Source organism: Syngnathus floridae, chromosome 1 (genome assembly GCF_059516105.1).
Source record: "Syngnathus floridae isolate MCC-2025c chromosome 1, RoL_Sflo_1.0, whole genome shotgun sequence".
In the NCBI taxonomy this organism is placed as follows: Eukaryota; Metazoa; Chordata; class Actinopteri; order Syngnathiformes; family Syngnathidae; genus Syngnathus; species Syngnathus floridae.
The window spans coordinates 5,880,019-5,899,409 of NC_142413.1; the positions used below are offsets into that span (position 1 = coordinate 5,880,019).

Genomic DNA, 19,391 nt, shown 5'->3' on the forward strand with positions numbered 1-19,391 from the left:
CGGAACAATTAAATGCTTTACCACTAGGTAGCAGACTTTCAAATGAACAAGTGCAACTCAAAACTTTGAAGGGGTTCTATTTGATTTTTAGGGGCCCTCTCACCACCATATTTCTGTCCTTTTTTTTTTTTTTGCGATGGCCAGAAGGTCACTTGCCAGTGGACATTCACATCACACCAACTACATTGCGATGTTCAGGATTGACCCCACTTGTGTTTTGTAGCTCTGTGACACCGACTGTTTACTTTCCTTTGCTGTAACTTGCAAACTTGAGATACGAGCGCTGTATGCCTATACTATGTATACTTAATTGTTCCAACTGATGAAGCCTTCTTGGCTCAGAGGCCAAACATCTCTGAAGATGAAGATCTGAATGAATGAGAATATTCACAAGCATCGTTAGAAGGCATTTTCATTCTATTCAAGTCTAGGTAATGGTGACGTTACTGAATGTGTGCGTGTTTTTTTTTTTTTTAAATATATTGTCATGTAGCGCTATTTTCTCATTCAAAAACTTTTTTAGCGTCCGGATTGTCAATCGTATTCATTTCAGTGTTCTGTGTAATCAGTGTTTGTTTGTTTTTTGAGTGAAGGGCGTGGTCTGGGAGCGAATTAAACTCGTATCTCAAGTTTATCTAACTTTACTTTTGGTGGGGTGAGCTTTTAGGCGAGACAAAACACGTCACAGTTTTCCCAGTGCATTGCTTTCAGATGATTTTGCTGGATTCACGCCATCTTGTTTGACTTGACTGCAGCCGGACGGAAAGGTCGGGATTGGACTCGTCCCATCGCATTCGGGGCAGGTGTCGCAGGTGCGCACGTACCTCGCTCTTTTGAGCACAAGTGGCACTTTTCTCCATATTTTGCCGGCAGGTGAGTGTCCCTTCCTTGTTATTTGTTCCCACTTTGCGTGAAACGCGACACTTTGTGACCTGACTAACTAGTTTTTCGTCTCTCTTGCTTCTCCTCCGCGCACAAGAAGAGGAAGCGTCTCAGCGCGTTCCGGGCAACTCTCACCTAACATTTAGCTCTCGGCGGAAGGTAAGCGCTTATCTTTTATTTAGCTTGACTAAGACTGTTGCTCATCTTTCTTATCCTTGGCTTTTGCCTTCACTTCCGTTTTAGCACTTTGGCTCACCTTCCACACACGTCTGGCTATTTTTAAACAGCCCCCCACAAACGCACTTCACCGTCCACGATCCAGCCCAGCAAACGTTTTGGGCTAAAGATGAATAAAGAACAAATTGATTCGTTATTTTCTATCAGTCGGACTAAATTGTAGCCTTACAAGTACTAGCATCTGGTAAGTTGCTCATGTTTGTTTCTTCTAAACGTGTTGAACGATTGAGACTTAAGAGTTTCAAATCTGACATTGTGTGAAGGCACTAACATTTCAGTGACATTCCTGCGTTCATTTTAAGGGACAGTCACTTAATAAGGCCTCTCAAATATTGGACAGAAATGTCCTTGAGATATTGTGTGGTTTTCATTTGCTCAAGCACTTAAGAAACTTGTTCTGGGCTGGCCCTGAAAAGAAACCAGTAATTAAAACTTAGTGTGTCTATTCATTGAATCTATTGTCAGTCTTGTCTATGACGATCGTGTTTCAGCATGAACATGTTTCGGAAAGAAAAAGGCTCAGCGGCGACCCCGACGCTTCCGCCGCGGCCCAGCAAACAGGCCGGGACGGACGAAAGTGATTTGGGTCCCGTCCCGGGAGGTTCCGGTGCAAACCTTGACTCGCAAGAGCAGGCCATGCTGATGACAGGCGGGGCTCAACAGGTAAGTGTTGACATGCAAACATTGACATGTTGGCACTGTGCCATCTTTTGACTGGATCGACTTACTTCTAGGGAAGCAACCAGAAACCTGCAAGTCTCCCAAAGTCCAAGGTGTGTGCGCGCACATGAAGCGGAATAATCCAAACAAACACCACACATGAATGGCACGTGTGTTTGCAGAGGACTCGGGTGATGGACGTGATGCAGAAAGTCAACCCCTTCAAGGCTTCATCACAGGTAAGAAAAATAATTGCTTTTGAGGTGCTGGCAGTTCTGGCTCAAAATGTCCCCCCCCCCCTTCCCTCCCAGGCGCCTCCTCTCTCACAGACTCCTTCCACAGTCACTGCTGACTCAACCGAAATGGGAAGTGACTCAACACAGGTCAGTCGAATGACAAGTTGTTGTTGTTGTTGTTGTTTTTTTTAAACAAACATCGAATGAGTACCTCAATTTGCTTCAAAATCGTCCAGAACAAATTAGATTCCCCTTTGATGAGTTAAGTACATGAGCTCTTCCTCACCAATCATTTTCAAAGTCTCGTTTTGATGTCATTCGATGACTCGACTTTTTAGAACCTGCCAAGTTTCAGCTTGAATTATGTTAAAAAATAATATATTTTACAAACATAATTTGAAGGAACATTTTAAGCAGATTTTAATATTTAAGCAGATTTTAATAATAATAATGACAGATTTCTCTCTGGGAAATTTTGTGTGTTTATTCTCGTGAGTCGGGAGTGGAAAGGATGATTTGTTCATACTCCCCAATCACTACATTTTAGCGAGGATCTCAGTCCACGAGTTGGCTAATACAGCCACACTCAGCATTTTTAAAGACAGTGATTTGATGGAAATGTTGACCCGTTGCTAACTGGAGCAACCTATTTCCATCTCCAATTAGCCAACCACAATTTGAATTTTTCTCAAACGTGGAAAAAGGTAAATCAATGAACAATTTGCTTTAGGTGACAATGACGTCACGCCATTGACCAAGAAAATGAAGAGGAGCATGTTGATGAGTCTCAGTAATATTAGAAGCGGAAGCACAAGAAAATGAAACAACACTGCCTTCTTGTGTTCGGATGAGAAATGGTAATCTTGAAAAAGCGACCTCTCATCCCTCAGAATTCGGGAATGCTTAAAGGGATGATTCAGAAAGTCAATCCGTTCAAGTCTTCAACACAGGTGTGACCTCCCCCAAGCACAAATATGTCAAAATGAGCTCAAGTGGTGCCGAAAGGTACTCAACGTGGTCTCCACTTTAGGCGGCTGACAAGGATTCTCAGGAGGAGTCTACAGAAACCCCACAGATGGATGGACTGGATGGAAAACAGGTAGACAAAACAGTGGGTTGCACCAAAAGTGAAGGGGGGGGGGCAAGTTAAGAACCACAATTCAAATGCTCTAAATCTTCCAAATGTTCTTTTTTTTTTCCTAACCGAACCACAAAGATTGATTATTTAAATGAACTATGGTTGGTGGCCTTTCAATTTTTGTTACGTTTGTGTTTTTTGTGATTCTTTAGAATCCTGGAATGCTTGCGAGTGTCATGCAGAAGGTCAACCCGTTCAAATCATGGCAGTCAAAGGTAAATGAATATTATTGGAGGAGCCTCACATTTGCTTTTGCTCTGCTACTGTTTGAATGACAGATTCTTGATTTATTTTTTTTATTTATTTTTTTTTTAATATATTTTTATTTATCCCCCCCCTCCAGCCCGACGCAGCCTCCAGCCAAGAAATTCCAGCGGATCTCAGCAATCTGCCTGATAAGATGACAGAGGTGGGATTTATTTATTGTTTTATTTATTTATTTGACCGTCTTTCTGAAAAACGATTTTATATTCAATCGCAAGGGTGTTTGACTAACGGGGCGAACGTGTGTGTGTGATGTTTGTGTGTTTCTTTTGTATGAGCAACACAGACAGCACACGAGGAGACGGACTCTGTGCAGCAGGTAAATGACCAAAAATTTATTCGGCCGTCAGCATGTTGAAAAGATTTGTAGTTGAGGTGTGTGGCGTGTTTAAAAATTTTGTGACCCGTCATCATGAATAGCCTTGTGAATTTTTTTTATTTTCTGTTCCCCCAGGACGTGGCATCGTTACCCGACTCCGAGAGGTCGGGCGCCGCTGTAAGATGCCGCCGCCGCGCTTTGTCGCGTCAACGTGGGCAAACATTTGTTTTTTGCTGCAGTCTGTTGGTCACGCGGAGCATCCAAGCAACGCTGAGCCGAACCGCCGTGCGACCGAGCAGCCAAAGAAAAGAAAGAAGGTTTGATCGGTGTCTGCCAAAACATCACCCTGGCACTGCTTGTAACCCTTTGTTTGCTCCCTTCGTCTGGTAGACCTTCAGAATCAAAAGAATTCTGCCTGCTTCATTCTTTGGCTCCGGAGCCAAGGTATGAGTGGACCGCGCGGCTCGTTTTTATGATATTGTTTCCAAGTATGGCTTCTGATTTGCTTTGCGTGGGCCGTCGCAGGATTCTGATGCTCGCACTCAGGTAGCGATTTATCAATTTCAAGTGGAAGTTCCCGTCATGTCATGGCACTGCGTCTGAACTTAGGAGGTGGAGGTGCAAACGCTGGAGATGGCCAACTTGCCCTCGTTGAACGAAGCCGGCGCTGACGACCCGCTGGAGGTATTTCAGATTTTCTTTGAATGCTGTACGAGTGAGAAATCAGAACAGAAATGAACACACACACACCCCAAGGATGAAGGCGGACTCTTGGCATGGTGGAGAACAGTTGACGGTACGTAAGCGCGTTTGACGGGAAAGCAGATGAGCTCGCGGGCGCAACCCGTTCATTGCCGTCATTTGGCTCAGGCTGGGCCGAGTGGAACGAGACCACCCAAGACCACCAGTCTGAAGAGTAAGTTGACTTTATATTGCGTTCTAAAACATTCTGCTTCTGTCCGAGCAAGATTCAAACTTTTGTCTCAGTCAATTTATTGCAAGAGCTCTTGGGCTCAATTTTGAACGTGTTGATTCATCGATTCTAGTAGCGCTGCGAGCACTGACAACGCCTATTTGGGCCTCAGGGTGGTGGAAGAAGCGGCGGACCGTGTGTACATGGCAGCGCGCCTGTTTGTGCGCTTGTTCAACCGGCGTGGTGCCTCGCTGCAGCAGCGCGTCTTGGCGCTGCTGGCGCTAGCCGACGCCGCCGACAACTTCCACAAGAAGACGGTTTCGGCCAGCGTGGGCGGCGGCGTGGCCGGCGTGGCCGGCTCTGTCACCACCATCACCGGACTCATCTTGGCCCCCTTCACGGCCGGAACGTCACTCATCGTCACGGCCGTGGGCATCGGCGTAGCCACGGCGGGCGGCATCACCTCCGCCTCTGCCAACATCACCGACACAGTGCATTCCAAGACGGACCGCAAGAAGGTGGAGAAGATGATCCAGGACTACCAGGAGGAGATGAATGACATCAAGGAGTGTCTGCAGTTCTTGGAGGTTAGCCAAGGTTCTTTCTTTATCATCTTCTAGTACGATACACACGCTTTGCTGATGTTTTTTGTTTTTGTTTTGTATAGTATGTGTTCTTCTAAATGTCCACAAGGGCGCGCCAAAGGCGAAGTAATGAAGTGAATAACAGAGGAAACAGTTACGATTGAACACCTGAACTACGGTGGTGCACATGTCTTCTGGGGGCTGCGATGATTGCCAGGAAATTTACACACGTTCGCATGAGACAAGGGATGCATTCAAAGACAGTTTACACCGTAGAACTAACTCGGGTGGAAAAAAAAAAGTCCAATGCATTATTAAAATGCGCAAAATGTGGTTTCTAACGCATCCACAGCTTTGCTGTTTTACTTGTTACATTTTATAATCACTAAACAGAACAAATATATCTTGTACAAGTTTGCCCAGTATTTGGTTGGGGAAATGTCAGGAATTAATTGAGGGGTTATGCTGCCCGAAGGCTTCAGTAAACATCTGTAGTCTTCCAATACTTCAACTTTTACTGTACTATGTAAAGAATTTTAAATGTTTGGTGTTTACTTGTTGTAGTGTTTAAAAACGTTTTAATTCATCAAAGGGATTCCAAATAGTTAATTTGTGTTAAACAACTTCATATTTCTTTTTGTATTAAGTGTCAGCTATCATGTGCTTTTCTCCCTCTCCAGGAAGGGATGGAAACTCTGGAGGAGTGGAACTTTGAGCAGTACGCCCAGAGCATCTCCCAGAAGCATCTGAACCAGAACGTCAAGCACGTCATGAAGGAGGGCGGCCGGGCCGGCAAGGCTTTGGTCATCAACACTGAGAGCCTGATCAACACCGTGCAGATTCTCAGCGTGGCGGGCGGTGCTGCCAAAGCCGCTCAAGTCATAAGTGTCACCACCGGGGTCATGTCAGGACTCTTCCTTGCGCTCGACATCTTCTTCTTGGCAAAGGACTCAATGGAGCTGCGGAAGGGCGCCAAGACGGAGTTTGCCGCCAAAATCCGAGAGGTTTGCAAGGACCTCCAGGATGGGCTCCTGGAGCTGAACCGCATCAAGGAAGAGTTGCAGAAGACAATGGATGGCATCCAGGTGGAGGAAGAGGAAGAGGATGACGACTTCAAGTCGGAGCTAAAGAAACTTATTGAGCTGGAGGAGTGACCAAACCTGGCTACAGCTGCCAAGCTTTACATTGCTTGTCTTTTTAATTTTCTTTCAATAAAACGCTGATTTTTCTGACACGTCCTTGTTGTCTTGGTTACAGCCAGTCTGCTTGCCAGCTATGGGAGAAGCTGCTTCAGTCACCGGGCCCTGTTTTGGCCATACCCCTGAAAAATCTGGGCTACTGAGGAGGCAACAAGAAAATGAGGTTAATTCTAATTTGCAATTCTTGACTAAATTGTTCTCAGTCTTAGCACATATTTTTCGGATACAGCGGTATGCAAAAGCACCCCTAAACATTTTCAAGATTTTCCTTTATAAATCATTGTTGTTCGGATCAGCAATTTCAGTTAAAGAAATCCTATAGCAGAAAAACACAGTGATATTTGAGAAGTGAAATGAAGTTTATAGGATTTACAGAAAGTGTGCAATCATTACTTAAACAAAAGTAGACAGGTGCATAAATTTGGGCACCCCAACAGGAAAAATGACATCAATATTTTGTAGATCCTCCTTTTTCAGAAATAACAGCCTCCAAACACTTCCTATAGCTTCCAATGAGAGGTTGGATTCTGGTTGAAGGTATTTTTGAAGTCATCGTCTGACCATTCGAGTGGACCATACTTTTGGAGAACTACCCAGTGTACTGTAAGTGTACGTTGGAAGAGCAGGAGCAATGTCAGACATCAAAATATCCCAAAATGTTGTTGTTGTTGTTTTTAATTGTCATGCTGGGTTTTTTTTTTTTTTTTTTTTTAGCGGTTCACGAATTTTAATCTATTGCTTGCTGCTCCAACTCACACTCCAATGAATTGTCCACCTTGCACACCCTCCCCTCTCCTGCCATTACTAATCTGATTGAAAGTTCCTTTTCATTATCCATTAGTATAGCTCCCTCTAGGGCTAAGAATGGAAAGTTTGAGTGTACGTACGGCGAGACTGTGGCGCTCTTGTTGGCTTACTGGGGGGAGGGGGAGGAGATGGAGGAGTGGTGGTGGGACGTTTGTGGGAGTGAGGACTATTCAGCTTGTACATTTCCAGGCTGGCAATTGCAGCGGCGATTACGCAGGACGAGGAGATGAGGAGAACACGGCCTGTTAAGAGTTGAAGAGCGCAGCGGAGATGCCGAGAGGAAGCCAGTCTAGGAAAGGAGCCGTGGACTGACTTTGATTGCAGTCTCAGCCATGGTAAGATCCGCTGAAAGCCTTTTTGCTCTTTTGTTTTGCTCAGCCCAATTGAACTTTTAGATGGACTCTCACCAGAAATGACTTTTAGGACTCTGCATGTAGTTGGATTGTCTCTCGGTGGAAGGCTGAAACAAGAAGTGTGTTTGGGAAAGAGCGTTGGGGGGGGGGGGGGGGGGGGGGACTTGGAGCCTTGAGACCCGATGCAGCATTTTCCACACTAGAGAAAGAAATTGACAGAGAGAGAGTGAAAGGTAAAAAGCTGAAGCCAGGTTTGGGGAAAACACACATGCTCCTCTTCTGTGTCTTGTTTTCTGAGGCGCGAATGGAAGTCAAGGGGCCAATCACAGACATCCCCTGCTAACGCCACTTCCTGCCTTTGTTGACAGCTTATGTGAGTCCCAACTGATCAACAAATGCATGTGGACCACATCAACCCGAGTCCATTCCGCAACTCTGACGTGTGCTGGTTGCAGACAATCGAGTCGCTTGTCCCCGGCGGACATGAGACAGGCACCTCATTTCCCATGATGCACGCGGGCAGCTGGAAGTCGTCCACAGAATTTGTCTGCTTTTCCCTTTTGCGTCGGGGATTCTTTGGCAGTTCTCTGGCCAAAATCCGCAAGTCTGTGGACGCTCCTCACATCTGCTTCCCATCATGGACGCTCAGCTTTCCCACCGTTCTGACCCCCACCCCCTCGCCCCTCCTCTGTTTCTTACAAAACACATTCTGTCTGGAGTCGTCTATCTTTTTCTGTCTTTTGGCCAGGCCTCGATGAATCCCACTGTTTCTTTGCAAAAACTTGAAGTGGAACTTAAGTGTCCAACTTGAGTGAAAAAAAACGCACTTGTTTTCTCATTTACCACCAACCTCAGAATTTGGAAAGTCAAATCGTTCTTTCCTAGAGCAACTTTGGGACCCTTCACACCCACTCTACACTTTTCCACTCGGACCCCGCCTAAGTGGAATTTGACACTCGGCATGTTGAAATGAAGCATTGCAATCTATCAATAATATGCTCCTCACTGGTCCATGCAGGTGCAAGCTTTTTTCTGTCCTTTTTTTATTTTATGACGGCGACCGCAGGAGACGAAACCCAGGTAATTGCTGTCAGATGACACACGTGGTCGGTTGGAGGTAAGACAAGGAAAACTGAGGGACTGAAAACACAATTATGAGAGGCGGAGGGGTGCATGTTGGACAAACAAAGTTGAGAAAGTGAGAGCAGAAGTTGCATATGTTGCCATGTCAACAGGCCACGTCGGAAATAAACACCCCTTGTGTGTGAGAGGGAGAGTCAGGGTTCCACACTGAGTGCCAGCCCCCGCAAGGAAATGTTTGACACTCCCCAGAATGTTCAACAGGAAACAGGAGTGACTGTGGCGCCTGTGTGCGTCTACTTAAAGCTGAAACGAAAGTTGATTCTCGTTCTTTTGTCCTAATCAGGCTTCTGAGGCCATGGAGGACTGCGTGCAGGGGGCGCTCTCATCCCTGTACCCACCCTTCGAAAGCACCGCCCCACCCCTCCTCTCGCAGGTATGCATCACACGCGTGCCTCGGCTACTGCCGTCCAACAAACTTGAGCGGTCGCCAATATCCTCCACGAAGGTCTTCACCGTGTTGGAGTCCACCTACCAGCAAGACAGCCTTCGCTACCTCCTGGACTACTTTGTCCCCGCCAAGCACCTCCTTCACAAGCTCCAGCAGCACGCCTGTGTGAGTTTTTTGTCTTTTTGTCAGATGAGCTCAGTGAGTTGAGTTTGCGAGCGCGCACGTGTGTGCACCGCAAACACGTGCACTCGCAAGTGGCTTGTTTTTCCTTGTCGCTGAGCTGCAGTGAGATGGTGAGTCATGTCAATAATTCCTTCCAGATGTGAAAGAAGCAAAAAAGAGAAACGGAGAGACCTCGACCTTTAACTGGAAAGTCAGGGAGATCTTTAGAGATATTACTGTTGGCTTCCTTTACCTGCATCAAAAAAGAATGGAAGCTCCTGAACGTTACATGTAGTGGTCGCTTTGAGGGCGGTAGGGGTCGGACACAGTGGAGCGGCACAACCGCAACCGACTTTCAGAGTGCCAAAGTCATGACGGGCCGGAGTCCAAACCGGGGCCGCGAGAGGGAGTCGCCGTGGAAGAAAGGCCTTAAGGGAGTGAAAATAAACACAGGCGGAATGTGGATGTGAATTGAATGAGGGTCCAGCGGGCTATGAGAGAAGCAAGTTCCAGAGAGCTGAGCTGACATCTGGTTAATCCAAAGTTCCTGCTCAATGTTCTCCAAACTTGATTGAAAGTTGCTATTCCCGTCAGATGCGTGCATTTTGAGACTTTATGTCCTCTCCTTAGTCTCAGTACCTGGGCTGCCTGTTCCTCCACTCCGGCTGGCCGCTCTGTCTGGGCAACAAAGTGGTGGTCCAGCTCTCCACCCTGGACTGGAGACTGCTGCGCGGCAATGACTTTTACCTGCAGGTGGTACCCTTCTCTACTCGCTGTCCCCGGTTGGCCCTCAAGTGTCTGGCCCCCGGGGGACGCACTGTTCAGGAAATCCTCGTGCCTGAGTCTCAGCATCCCCTTGTGTTCACCAGCGAGTGGTTGCACAGTATCAACAAAGAACGGGGCCACAGGAGGGAAGGTAACGCTTCCATTCAGGCTTTGAATCCATCCAGCAGTCCCAAGTAACTTTTATTCTCCCGTCAACGTAGCAGGTGGTGGTCTCGACACCTGCTTGGTGAGCACTTGTGACGGCGTGCTGCGCCTCCCGTGGAAGGAGGTGGTCTACCCCGAATTCATCCACGACCCGTCTGAGGAGGCCAGCCAGCATCCCAAGCCTGAAGGCTACGTGTCCAAGGCTCTGTCCGAGGGCTGGTGCAGAGACTCCTGGGGCTGGGCTGAGGAGGAGGAGGGGGAGGAAGACAATGCCTCGCTGCCGGACGGCTTGGCCTCGGACCCTGCTCTTCCCCGGCGGCGGCGCAGCGAAGATGGGCTTGGGCGGACTGCGAGACATCCCGAGCTGGATGGAGACTACGTGGAGCTGTTGGAGCCAAGAGGGGGACCGGATGGAGGTGTTGACATGAAGCACAGGTACTTGGAGATGCACGGGATATGCAAAACAAAGACTTTGCCGCTTTGTAAGAGGACTAATGCCATCAAACTACGGAGAGGAAAGCTGCTGGGATCCGGCCAGATGGACAGCTCCGGTAGCTTTGGAAGCATCTGTGGAGCTACCTCAAATTTGACTGCCCCCAAAGAGAATGCACTTGTAGGAGTCACACAAACAAGCACGGGAACACAATCTTTCCCGTGTCCAGCCCACGGCGACCTTGACGATAAAGGTGGCCATCTCAGCAAAGGAGCTGCAGATGGACGAGGAATGAGGTGCCCTGGCGTTGGGGGTGAGATCAACAAGGTGACGCAGGCAAGGAGAGAAGACTCTGAGAGCACTCTATTCCCCAGAGAGTTCCCCGACACAGGGGGTCATGTGGTGGAGGGTTGCTCCGACCCGGGGTCCCACTCAGATTCGGTTTTCGAGGACACGGACAAACCAGCCAGTGGAGACAGTGATGCCGCGACGCCAACAGGGAACGTACCGGACACAACTTTTGCCGCTGTGGCTAGCGATAGCATGGAGGCTAGCAGTGGTGCAGTGGATATCAATCATGTGACTCCCAACGATGCGACAAAGAAGACTCAAGAGTGCACGAGAGGCAAGGAAGTCAAAGCTTCTGGCTTCAGAGCTCCAAGGTAAGGCCGGCATGATCAGCTCCAAATATTCACTTTTGACTGCTTCGTGCAACCTCATAAAAAGAGCCGCTTCAAATATTTGATGCGAATTACGGAGGCCACCAAAATATCAGACCTGGCGCTCACCAAGAGAAAAAAAAAACTTCCGTCCCACGAATACCGTCTAAAGTGAACATTCACACTGTGGAGGTCATGATATTGCGCAAGTTGGCATCATGTTCACCTTCACCGTCCTTCACTTTAAGGAGGAAGAGGAAGGGAAGGGGAGCCAAAGGGAGGGGTCGAGCCGGCGCTCGCGCTTTCCGTACTGGCTCCAAACCGCAGGGGAAAGCTACTCCTCATCTGGACTCCGCTTTCTGCTCTGGCTCAACGCAGCAGCGGCAAATCGCAGAGGAGGAGCGCGTTTGGGAACCGTTGTCCGATGGCGAGTGCCTGTCGGAGAGCGTTGCAACCGGCAGCGCAGGTGAGATGAACCGGGACGCCTCTTTCCCGCAAGATACCAGCCAATGAGTGAATGTTCCTTCGTTTACGTGGGCAGAGGCGGAATCTCTGTCAATCTGCAACGGCATATCAGCCGCATTTGAGGAGGCAGAGTCGGGTGAATCGTGTAAAGAGACTCGCTTGCTACGGGAATTAGACGCAGAGCTCCTCCGGTCTGGACAGCTACGGCTGATAGGTATTTAAACAAAACCCAAAAAATAATCATGACTGGTTTCTCGATTGGTCGGTTGAGTGATGAAAAGTGATCACAGGTACGGTGGACAGATTGGGACGCGCCCTTGTCATAGCAGACATTGGCGATTCTGGCAGCAACGAGGAGATGGCGCGCATCTTGGCCTGCTACCACAGGATCACACGGTAAGCTCTGGTGCGAGTGGATGGCAGCGGTCCTTGACGGCCCTTCTCCGCCGCCGTCTGCCACGTTCAGGTGTGCAGCCAAAGAAAAAGGTCTGACGGTGTTGATAGACAGCAGACGCTCGCCGCCGTCCTTGCTCTGCCTCTCGGCACTCAAGTTATTCCAGGTGAGAAGTCACGCTGAGACGCTTTGCCGAAAAAGCAAAAAGCAAACTTTACATGTTGCGTTCTAGCGGCTGGTTCCTGGTGGTCTCGGAGCGGTGCTTTTCTTGCTGGACAAGCAGCAGCCGTCTTGTGACCTGGAGGCAACAGAGGTGAGCCGCACGTGAAGTGATTTTTGGTGAGAAAGAGTGCGTGTCTGGTTTTAGCTAGTCATGTTTTGAGGACTTGGAGCCTCTGATTCATGCAATCCCTCCCCTTCCTTCTCGTCCCGTCAATCCCAGGTCCACATGGTGCGAGGAACAGCAGTCCTTGAGCAGTTTGTAGACAGGCAACAGCTGCCCACAGAAATGGGCGGTGACTTCAGCCACTGCCACTCAGACTGGCTCTCCTTCAGACTGGTAGGTAACTGAAACACATTCTGCGTCGGGTTCATTTCCATTTCAACTCCCCAAAGATCGTAGTGTTTTGATGATGACTGACACGTACTAACCTGGGATTCTTCTTTAGAGCTTAGAGAGTCTGACTGAGCGCTGTGAGAGCGCCCTCCTCCTGCTGGAAGAAGCGCTGCAGTCGATGGATGCCGAGCCAACGGTTGACAACATCAAGGTGAGTGCCAGCGTGTCCCGGGCATGGATCAGCAAATCTGATCGCGACTTCCTCAGGAGGTTTCGGCGAGCTCGGAGAAGCACCGACGCCTCATGGCCAGCGTACTGGCCGACAACCGCTTGACTGAGCTTCAGCGAGGGGGCGGGGCCTGGCTGGCGGGATTGACCAATAGCGGGTTGGCGCGGACGTCCCCGGATTGCAGGTAATCTGTGTTTTCAATGTGTGTGTCTGTTCAGTGTGTTGCTGATTTAACGTCTTGGTTTGACCAAAAGCTGTTGGATCTGTGAGCTTGATATTTGACGTGGGTTCAACAAATAATTAAACATAACGACTACAAAACATGATCCATCCATTTTCGGAACCACTTCTCCTCAAGAGGGTCGCGGACACAACAAAATAGCCACCCTTATCGAAACAGAGTCGAATAACCAAAATGTCAAATGCCCTTTTTATTGAGTCCACAAGATGGCGCAAATTCACAAAGATTTCAACATGATGTGGGTAGAAAACATTTTGACTTTGGAGGGTGGGGATTGGATGTCGCCCTGTGTGCGTTCCATATTCCACTCAGCAGAAACCTTGCAGGCTGAGAATAAAGTCGGTCGCTTTTATTCCAAATTGTGAAAAACAGCCAAGCTCTTGCTTACCCCCGCTGATCGAACCGTGACGGCTGTACCCCTAAAGGGCCGCGCTCGCCAGCGCCTCCATACTTTATGACAGCGTGGACGATGCCCTTCATCGGCTGGTGCGAGTATCCAACCGCAGGGCTCGCGACCTGGACGCGCTGGACCGACTGGCCGGCCTGGTGGACCAGCTGGAAAAGGTGAGCCTGCAAATGGAGAACATCGGGAAGAGCGGTTTGCTGCGACCAGCACCAAAAAGCAATTTGAACTTTGCAGTGTGACGAGGATATGCGAGGAGTGCAGTCGCAGGTGCAAACCTACAAAGACCCGCCTCTCTCGCTGAGCAGATTGTCGCTCCAGCAGCAGAAGTTCAAAAAGTTGCGAGAAACGGCAAACGTGAGAAAATGGCTCCATTAACACTCTTGAGAAAAGTTCCCATGGTCATGTGAAGAACGGGGAAGATCTTGTTTTGTTTCAGGAGCTGCACAGCCGGACTCTGTCTGTGCTCACCGACTTGGAGAATTGGAGCGAGTTGGACTGGCCGGGCCTCAGTGACATCCAGCTCCAAGTACCTACGTTCAGGGAGCGTCTGCGAGATATGTCCCACTGTCTGTCCGACCGCTGGACCTCCTTGGATAACACGCAGCGGCTACTCTCCACCCTGACCGAAGTGAGTGTGATGGAGCGCCGTGCCCGCATCCACCTCCAGACTTGAACATGTCCCCTGTTCTTCCAGGCTTCACAGTGGTGCGATGAGGTGTGTTCCGCCTCGCCGGTCTGCTCCCTCGCCTCCCTCCCCCCCATTCCGCCGTCCCGTTTCCAGGATGCCCGCTCCTTGGCCGTGGACTTGGGTGGCGGAGAGCTGCTTGATCTCTGGAATCGTACGGTGGAGCGTTACCAGCAGACGGTCGCACAGGTCAAGCCACGCTTCCTCCAGTCCGAGCGAGCCCAAAACCAGAGCCAGGGGAAGGGCAAGACGCCGCTCACCGGTAACCTGTGGGATGCGGACGGAGAGGGCGAATGGGAACCGGGGGCCAGAGGAGGCGAGGGGGGGCTCCAGTCTTGGGGCTCACTGGCTTCACTGTTCAGACCACAGACCTGCTCCACGCTGAAGATAGGAGATGAGAAGGGGTGCAAAAAAGAGAGCGCAGGGGGTGGAGGGAAGTTTCTGCAGAACCTTTTGAAGAAGAGCGTGAGCATGGTCCATTTTCATTTCCTGCTTCTCCAGCCGTGCCTCGGCATTCTTACCCACGTCTGTCTCCTCTCAGCCCACAGAGGCGCCCCTCCCTCCCAAGCCCCCCAGAAAGAGACACCCCAGCTTCGACCTCCAGGCCCTCCTGGCCCCCCGCAGAGGTGCCGGCAATCCCAAAACCCCCGAGTGCCGTACCTCCCCCAAGTCCTGGCTGGGACGCCGAGCCCTAGTGGACCCAGTGGTCACCACTGGCATGGCCGCTGCCGTCCAAGGGGGAGGAGGGGTGTTGATCAGGGGGGTGGAGGTCAGCAGTAAGGAAGTGGTGGACCACACGGGCTCTCCGCGGCAACATGTGCTGCTGGGCAGGACCGAGAGGGAGATGGGCATGGAACGGGCCGGATCCACGGCTCAAAGGTATCTGCTGCTTTTTTGCCTTTTGGTCCATCCATTGATCCTTCATCTGCCGTCTTTGTGTTCCTCTGCAGCAAACTCTACCTGCTGTGGTGCAGGATGCTGAGCAGCGAGCGACAGTACGTGGCCCTTCTCAAGGGGGTGCAGGAGACCTACCTCCCCCTGCTGGAACTTTCGGAGGCGCCGGAATCTATTCGAGGCAAGGCGGACGCCCTCTTCCCCGGCTGGGCTGCCCTGAGCGAATTCCATTCGCAAAATCTACTGCCCGCCATGGAGGACGCGCTGGTGCAAAGCTTGCTCCAGCAGGACTGCTTCAGTAAATTTGTGAGTGAAAAGTCCACAGCGGCAGCTTTTCTTCTCACTCAACGTGTCGTGCTGATTTCTTCTCACAGCGGGAGCACTTCCTGCATTATTCTCACTACATCAGGACCAAAGCGGAACCGGATTTGTCGCTGGTCACACAAGCTGCAGACTTCTTCAAAGTGAGTCACCATCGTTAAATAGCGTTGAACAATCATCTGTAAAATATGGCTGCTATGCTTGTTTAAGTCCACGATCCACCCAAAGATGCTGACTCTATGTCCTCTTCTTCCCCTCCCCCTTCACCCTTGGGTCAGTCCAAACTCCCCGCAACCGCCGCCTCCCCCTTGTCGCCTCTGTGCTTCCCTCAGTGCCTGCAGGCGCCGCCGCAGAGGTTGGAGCAGTACTGCGAAGTCCTTGAGGAGCTGGGTGCCATCAACCCGACCTCTGACTCCACCCTCTCCTTCCTGAGACAAGTCCAGCAGAACGGCGAGGACCTGAGGGCCAGTGACCTGATGATCGGGTGTCCGGTGAGAGGCCCTGTCCCACTTTTTCTGCTTCGACTTTGGAGATGAAAAGTTTAATCAGCCATTGTGGGTTTTTTTTTTTTTTTTTTTTTTTTAAATAAATACCAGCCCTCTATTTTCGTCCTCTCTGGGCTTGCGGCTGAGCTGCAGCTAAACTGGGCTGACTTGAATATTGCATGTTTCAAAGCATCATTTTCAAAGAATCAGACGTTCTCTTCCTCTTCTTCTTGCCCTTAATTACACTACGTGTCTTCCAGGAGTGCTCAGTGCTGCCTGGCATGTTGTGGCACAATGCGGTACTGCACATGGAAATTCCATCTTGCCTGACTATTGTCCAAACTCTTCAATGATGGCCTCAACATTTTTGGGAAGAAAAAGTGTATATGAGCTGTTATCATGTGCGTCAGATTCCTGTGGAGGAACGAGGCGAGCTGGTGCGTCAGGGCGAGCTGACGGTGTGCGGCGGCACCCGGCGGAAGCGCGTGGGCGTCAGGAGGGTCTTCCTCTACCAACACATCATCATCTTCACCAAACAGAAGAGCGGAGGAGGTGGCGGCGGCGGCGGCATTGGACCGGGACGCATGACCTACAGCTACAAACACAGCATGAAGGTGCAAAAGTAGTCACGCTACAAATGTTTTGGGATGCCACCGCCTGCCCGCTAACTCTCGCGACGTCATGGTCGGCGCCGCTCCCAGACGGCTGACATGGGCCTGACGCAGAGCCTGGGCGAAGACGGCGTCAAGTTTGAAGTTTGGATACGACAGGCTCCTCGCCTCAGGGACTCCGTCACGCTCCAGGCTCGGGACGAAGAGCAGCGCAAGGCCTGGACTCGGGACGTGGCTCGCCTATTGTGGACGCACGCCATCAACAACACAGGTGAGACGGACAAGTTCCTTGGAGTTTTTGCAAAGTTTCAGCCGAGCAAGTTCCACATGGTAAAGATGGCGACTCAAGTCTTGTGACTGGAGTGCCCAACTTTTGGCGTGTTTCTCCTCTAATGTCCAAATTTCCACTTGCAGAGTTGTGTCTGAAGGAGTCGCTATGCGTTGGCGTGTCCAGCAAGCTGCTGCTGGACGCCAGCGGGAGTGAAACCACCAAGTTGGAGAGAGGTGAGGGCCGCGCAACCAGGCCCTCTGGTATCTTTTGCGCTCCGTCCAACCTCTACAAACTCTCCCACCCGCTTAGTGCACAGCAGCTGCTCTGACTCGTCGTCCGTCGGCAGCCACAAGGAGGGAGGGGGTTCCCCGGCATCAGGGAGGGGCACCAGGAGGAGCTCCGCGAGCTGCTCTCAGGTGCCTTATAGAATGAATAAATGAACAATAATAAGAATAATTAATGAAACTAATAGAAATTGGAGAATTGTGGCAGTGGCTGGGAAATGTCACTCCGAACATTAATACTGTGTGTGTGTGTGTGTGTGTGTGTGCGTGTGCGTGTGCGTGTGCGTGTGCGTGTGCGCCCCCTCCAGGGTCAGTCACCCTCCACTGCCGTGTAGCTGTCATGGCAGCCCAAGTGAGTGACGCTTCTTGATCCACATGGACCAGCTCGACGGCCACGTCACATCTGCAGCAGCCAGACGCCACTGAAAGCGAGACCCAAACGCCATCTTGGATGCGCCAGTCTCGGCAGCTGGCAAAATCCCGGAGGGTTCCAGAGCGGATGGCGCCAACAAAGCGCCCATTGTGCGCCAACAAAGCGAGCGCTCGGCCCGAACGGCCGCCTGCGTCACATGACCCAGCTTTCTGATGGTAAACAGGAAATGGCGCGTAGCCTCCGGTGGCGCGTGAGACTTAGCAGGTGTCGTGGCTTCGATTTTGATATCACGCTTCGGTGCTCTACCCACTAGAGGCATCATCATCTTCATCTTACACAAGCATCAAATGATCATTTGTGCGTTGTTGTGTGAATATTTTTCCTCTTTCGGGTCTGGGATGCCTCCCTCTTGTACCACATTCCTTGACACGTTTCTTGGACATTAAAACTGGATGGAAGTTAACACGTGTGTGTGTGTGCGTGCGTGCGTGCGTGCGTGGTAAAGCTGCTCACGTGATCATTTGAAGGGAAATATGTGAGACTTTTTTTGTGTAAGGTTGACTAATGGATTAACTGTTGCATCTTTAGGGTTCTGGAGGGGGCGATGGTCTCTCCACAGAACAGCCAGTTGTTTCATGCTGAGCCCACCCTGTCCCCCGCCTCTCTCTGCTGTTTAATAGACGCAGTACAATATCAAATAGTTGCAGGGATCAAATTCTCCGAAAGGCTGTGGTTCTGTGCGCGCGTGTGCGTGCGCGCATGCGAGGTTTAAGAGATAAAGGCCTAGCTGTAAGGGGAGGAAGGGGGGCAACAGGAAGGGGCAGCACACGGGTGGGGGCACACGAGGTGGGAATGATGGGAAATGAGCGGCAGACGGGTCAGCTCAGTGGAGGGCTCACAAGAAGAAAGACGGCGACACAAAAAGTGGAATTAGAACTTTTTTTTTTCCCCCTCCTCTCACTCCAACTGAAATGAGGAAGGCAGAGAGACAGAGCGGCGGGTGGGTTAGGTGGAGGGGGCAATGGTGCGGGGGGGGGGGGGGGGGGTGTTGATGGTGGCAAACAAAGAGAACGTGAAGAGAATGAGTCGGGGGGAGACATCAAAGGGATTTTTCAGGCCTGGTTACCGGGACAACAGACATTTGCATGCCATTAGCTTTTTACATCATATTAGCAACACGCAAGGGTGGGGGAGGGCCCTGATACACTATACATCGCGCGCACACACACACACACGAATCCCAGGCAGACAGAAGCACTGACACCTTTTGACTGACACCTTTTGACTAAAGCAAACGGACATTACGCATTGTATATAGCACCAATCCTAATAAATAAAAAAATACACTTAATGAGCATAGTCATGACAATCATGCAGACGAGGACAAGTTGTGACAAATTCCAACAAGTTGCCCATTCAAGTAAGACAATAAGAAGAACAAAACGCTGATTGCAAGGAGGAGCTTTGACAAAGCATCGTGTGTGTGCGCGTGTTTTCCACTTGTAATCTTATCTCTCGTCTTCATCACGCTCGTGTCCGTCCGTCCGTACTCCCTTTCATCCCCGCTCCCTCTTTGCCCGTGAGCGCCGCTTCAATGCCCTCACTATTGTGGCAGCATTGTGCCAGTAGGCGTCGCCGTGACAGCCGTTGTCACGGTAGCATTGTTGGGGGGGGGGGGGGTGCACGCGCGCGCGCGTGTGTGGTTGGTTGGAGTGTATTACAGTATCAATACACTGACACTGCGACAAAAAGGACAGCCGCCTTAGCCACATATCACTCCTCCTCCTCTTCCTCCTCACCCCTAAATCAATCTCTCTTCCCTTCCATTGATTTCCCTCACTCACTCACACGCACACGTGCACACACACA

At 50.4% G+C, this 19,391-nt stretch overlaps 2 protein-coding genes and 2 long non-coding RNA genes across 12 annotated transcripts; 3 read left to right on the forward strand and 1 right to left on the reverse strand.

The window, feature by feature from the left end:
• Positions 1–109: 109 nt before the first annotated feature.
• LOC148403675 (uncharacterized) lies at positions 110–6,467 on the forward strand. Of its 4 annotated transcripts, none has more exons than XM_088374336.1 (21): positions 110–873; positions 980–1,041; positions 1,126–1,303; positions 1,611–1,782; positions 1,854–1,892; positions 1,962–2,018; positions 2,091–2,162; positions 2,906–2,965; positions 3,046–3,114; positions 3,306–3,368; positions 3,497–3,562; positions 3,704–3,736; positions 3,872–3,913; positions 3,976–4,053; positions 4,127–4,180; positions 4,262–4,282; positions 4,346–4,420; positions 4,493–4,532; positions 4,607–4,652; positions 4,822–5,236; positions 5,914–6,467. In XM_088374336.1, the coding sequence occupies exons 4-21, from the start codon at positions 1,612–1,614 to the stop codon at positions 6,385–6,387; spliced, it is 1,875 nt and encodes a 624-aa protein (XP_088230462.1). In that variant the 5' UTR covers positions 110–873; positions 980–1,041; positions 1,126–1,303; position 1,611; the 3' UTR covers positions 6,388–6,467. The 4 variants fall into 4 exon arrangements, with proteins under 4 accessions (XP_088230462.1, XP_088230478.1, XP_088230454.1 ...); XM_088374352.1 differs by having other exon boundaries at positions 983–1,041; XM_088374328.1 differs by lacking the exon at positions 1,126–1,303.
• Positions 6,452–17,985, forward strand: arhgef40 (Rho guanine nucleotide exchange factor 40). Of its 6 annotated transcripts, XM_088374125.1 has the most exons (29): positions 6,546–6,595; positions 6,939–7,035; positions 7,429–7,574; positions 9,019–9,108; positions 9,181–9,288; positions 9,916–10,201; positions 10,272–11,310; positions 11,556–11,773; positions 11,849–11,986; positions 12,063–12,168; positions 12,239–12,332; positions 12,399–12,479; positions 12,609–12,725; positions 12,835–12,933; positions 12,990–13,135; positions 13,618–13,756; positions 13,833–13,952; positions 14,035–14,226; positions 14,293–14,757; positions 14,825–15,162; positions 15,234–15,483; positions 15,552–15,641; positions 15,777–15,989; positions 16,394–16,420; positions 16,523–16,597; positions 16,685–16,865; positions 17,009–17,098; positions 17,175–17,281; positions 17,458–17,985. In XM_088374125.1, the coding sequence occupies exons 3-29, from the start codon at positions 7,572–7,574 to the stop codon at positions 17,482–17,484; spliced, it is 4,839 nt and encodes a 1,612-aa protein (XP_088230251.1). In that variant the 5' UTR covers positions 6,546–6,595; positions 6,939–7,035; positions 7,429–7,571; the 3' UTR covers positions 17,485–17,985. The 6 variants fall into 6 exon arrangements, with proteins under 6 accessions (XP_088230217.1, XP_088230223.1, XP_088230251.1 ...); XM_088374097.1 differs by having other exon boundaries at positions 6,486–6,595; positions 6,895–7,035; positions 16,394–16,597; XM_088374081.1 differs by having other exon boundaries at positions 16,394–16,597.
• On the forward strand, positions 7,746–8,586 carry LOC148403677 (uncharacterized). The gene is made up of 2 exons (XR_015858174.1): positions 7,746–7,825; positions 7,961–8,586. It is a non-coding gene; the product is annotated as an uncharacterized LOC148403677 (long non-coding RNA).
• Positions 13,370–19,385, reverse strand: LOC148403678 (uncharacterized). The gene is made up of 2 exons (XR_015858175.1): positions 13,581–19,385; positions 13,370–13,519 (listed from the first exon to the last, which is right to left on the reverse strand). It is a non-coding gene; the product is annotated as an uncharacterized LOC148403678 (long non-coding RNA).
• Between the last annotated feature and the right edge of the window lie 6 nt (positions 19,386–19,391).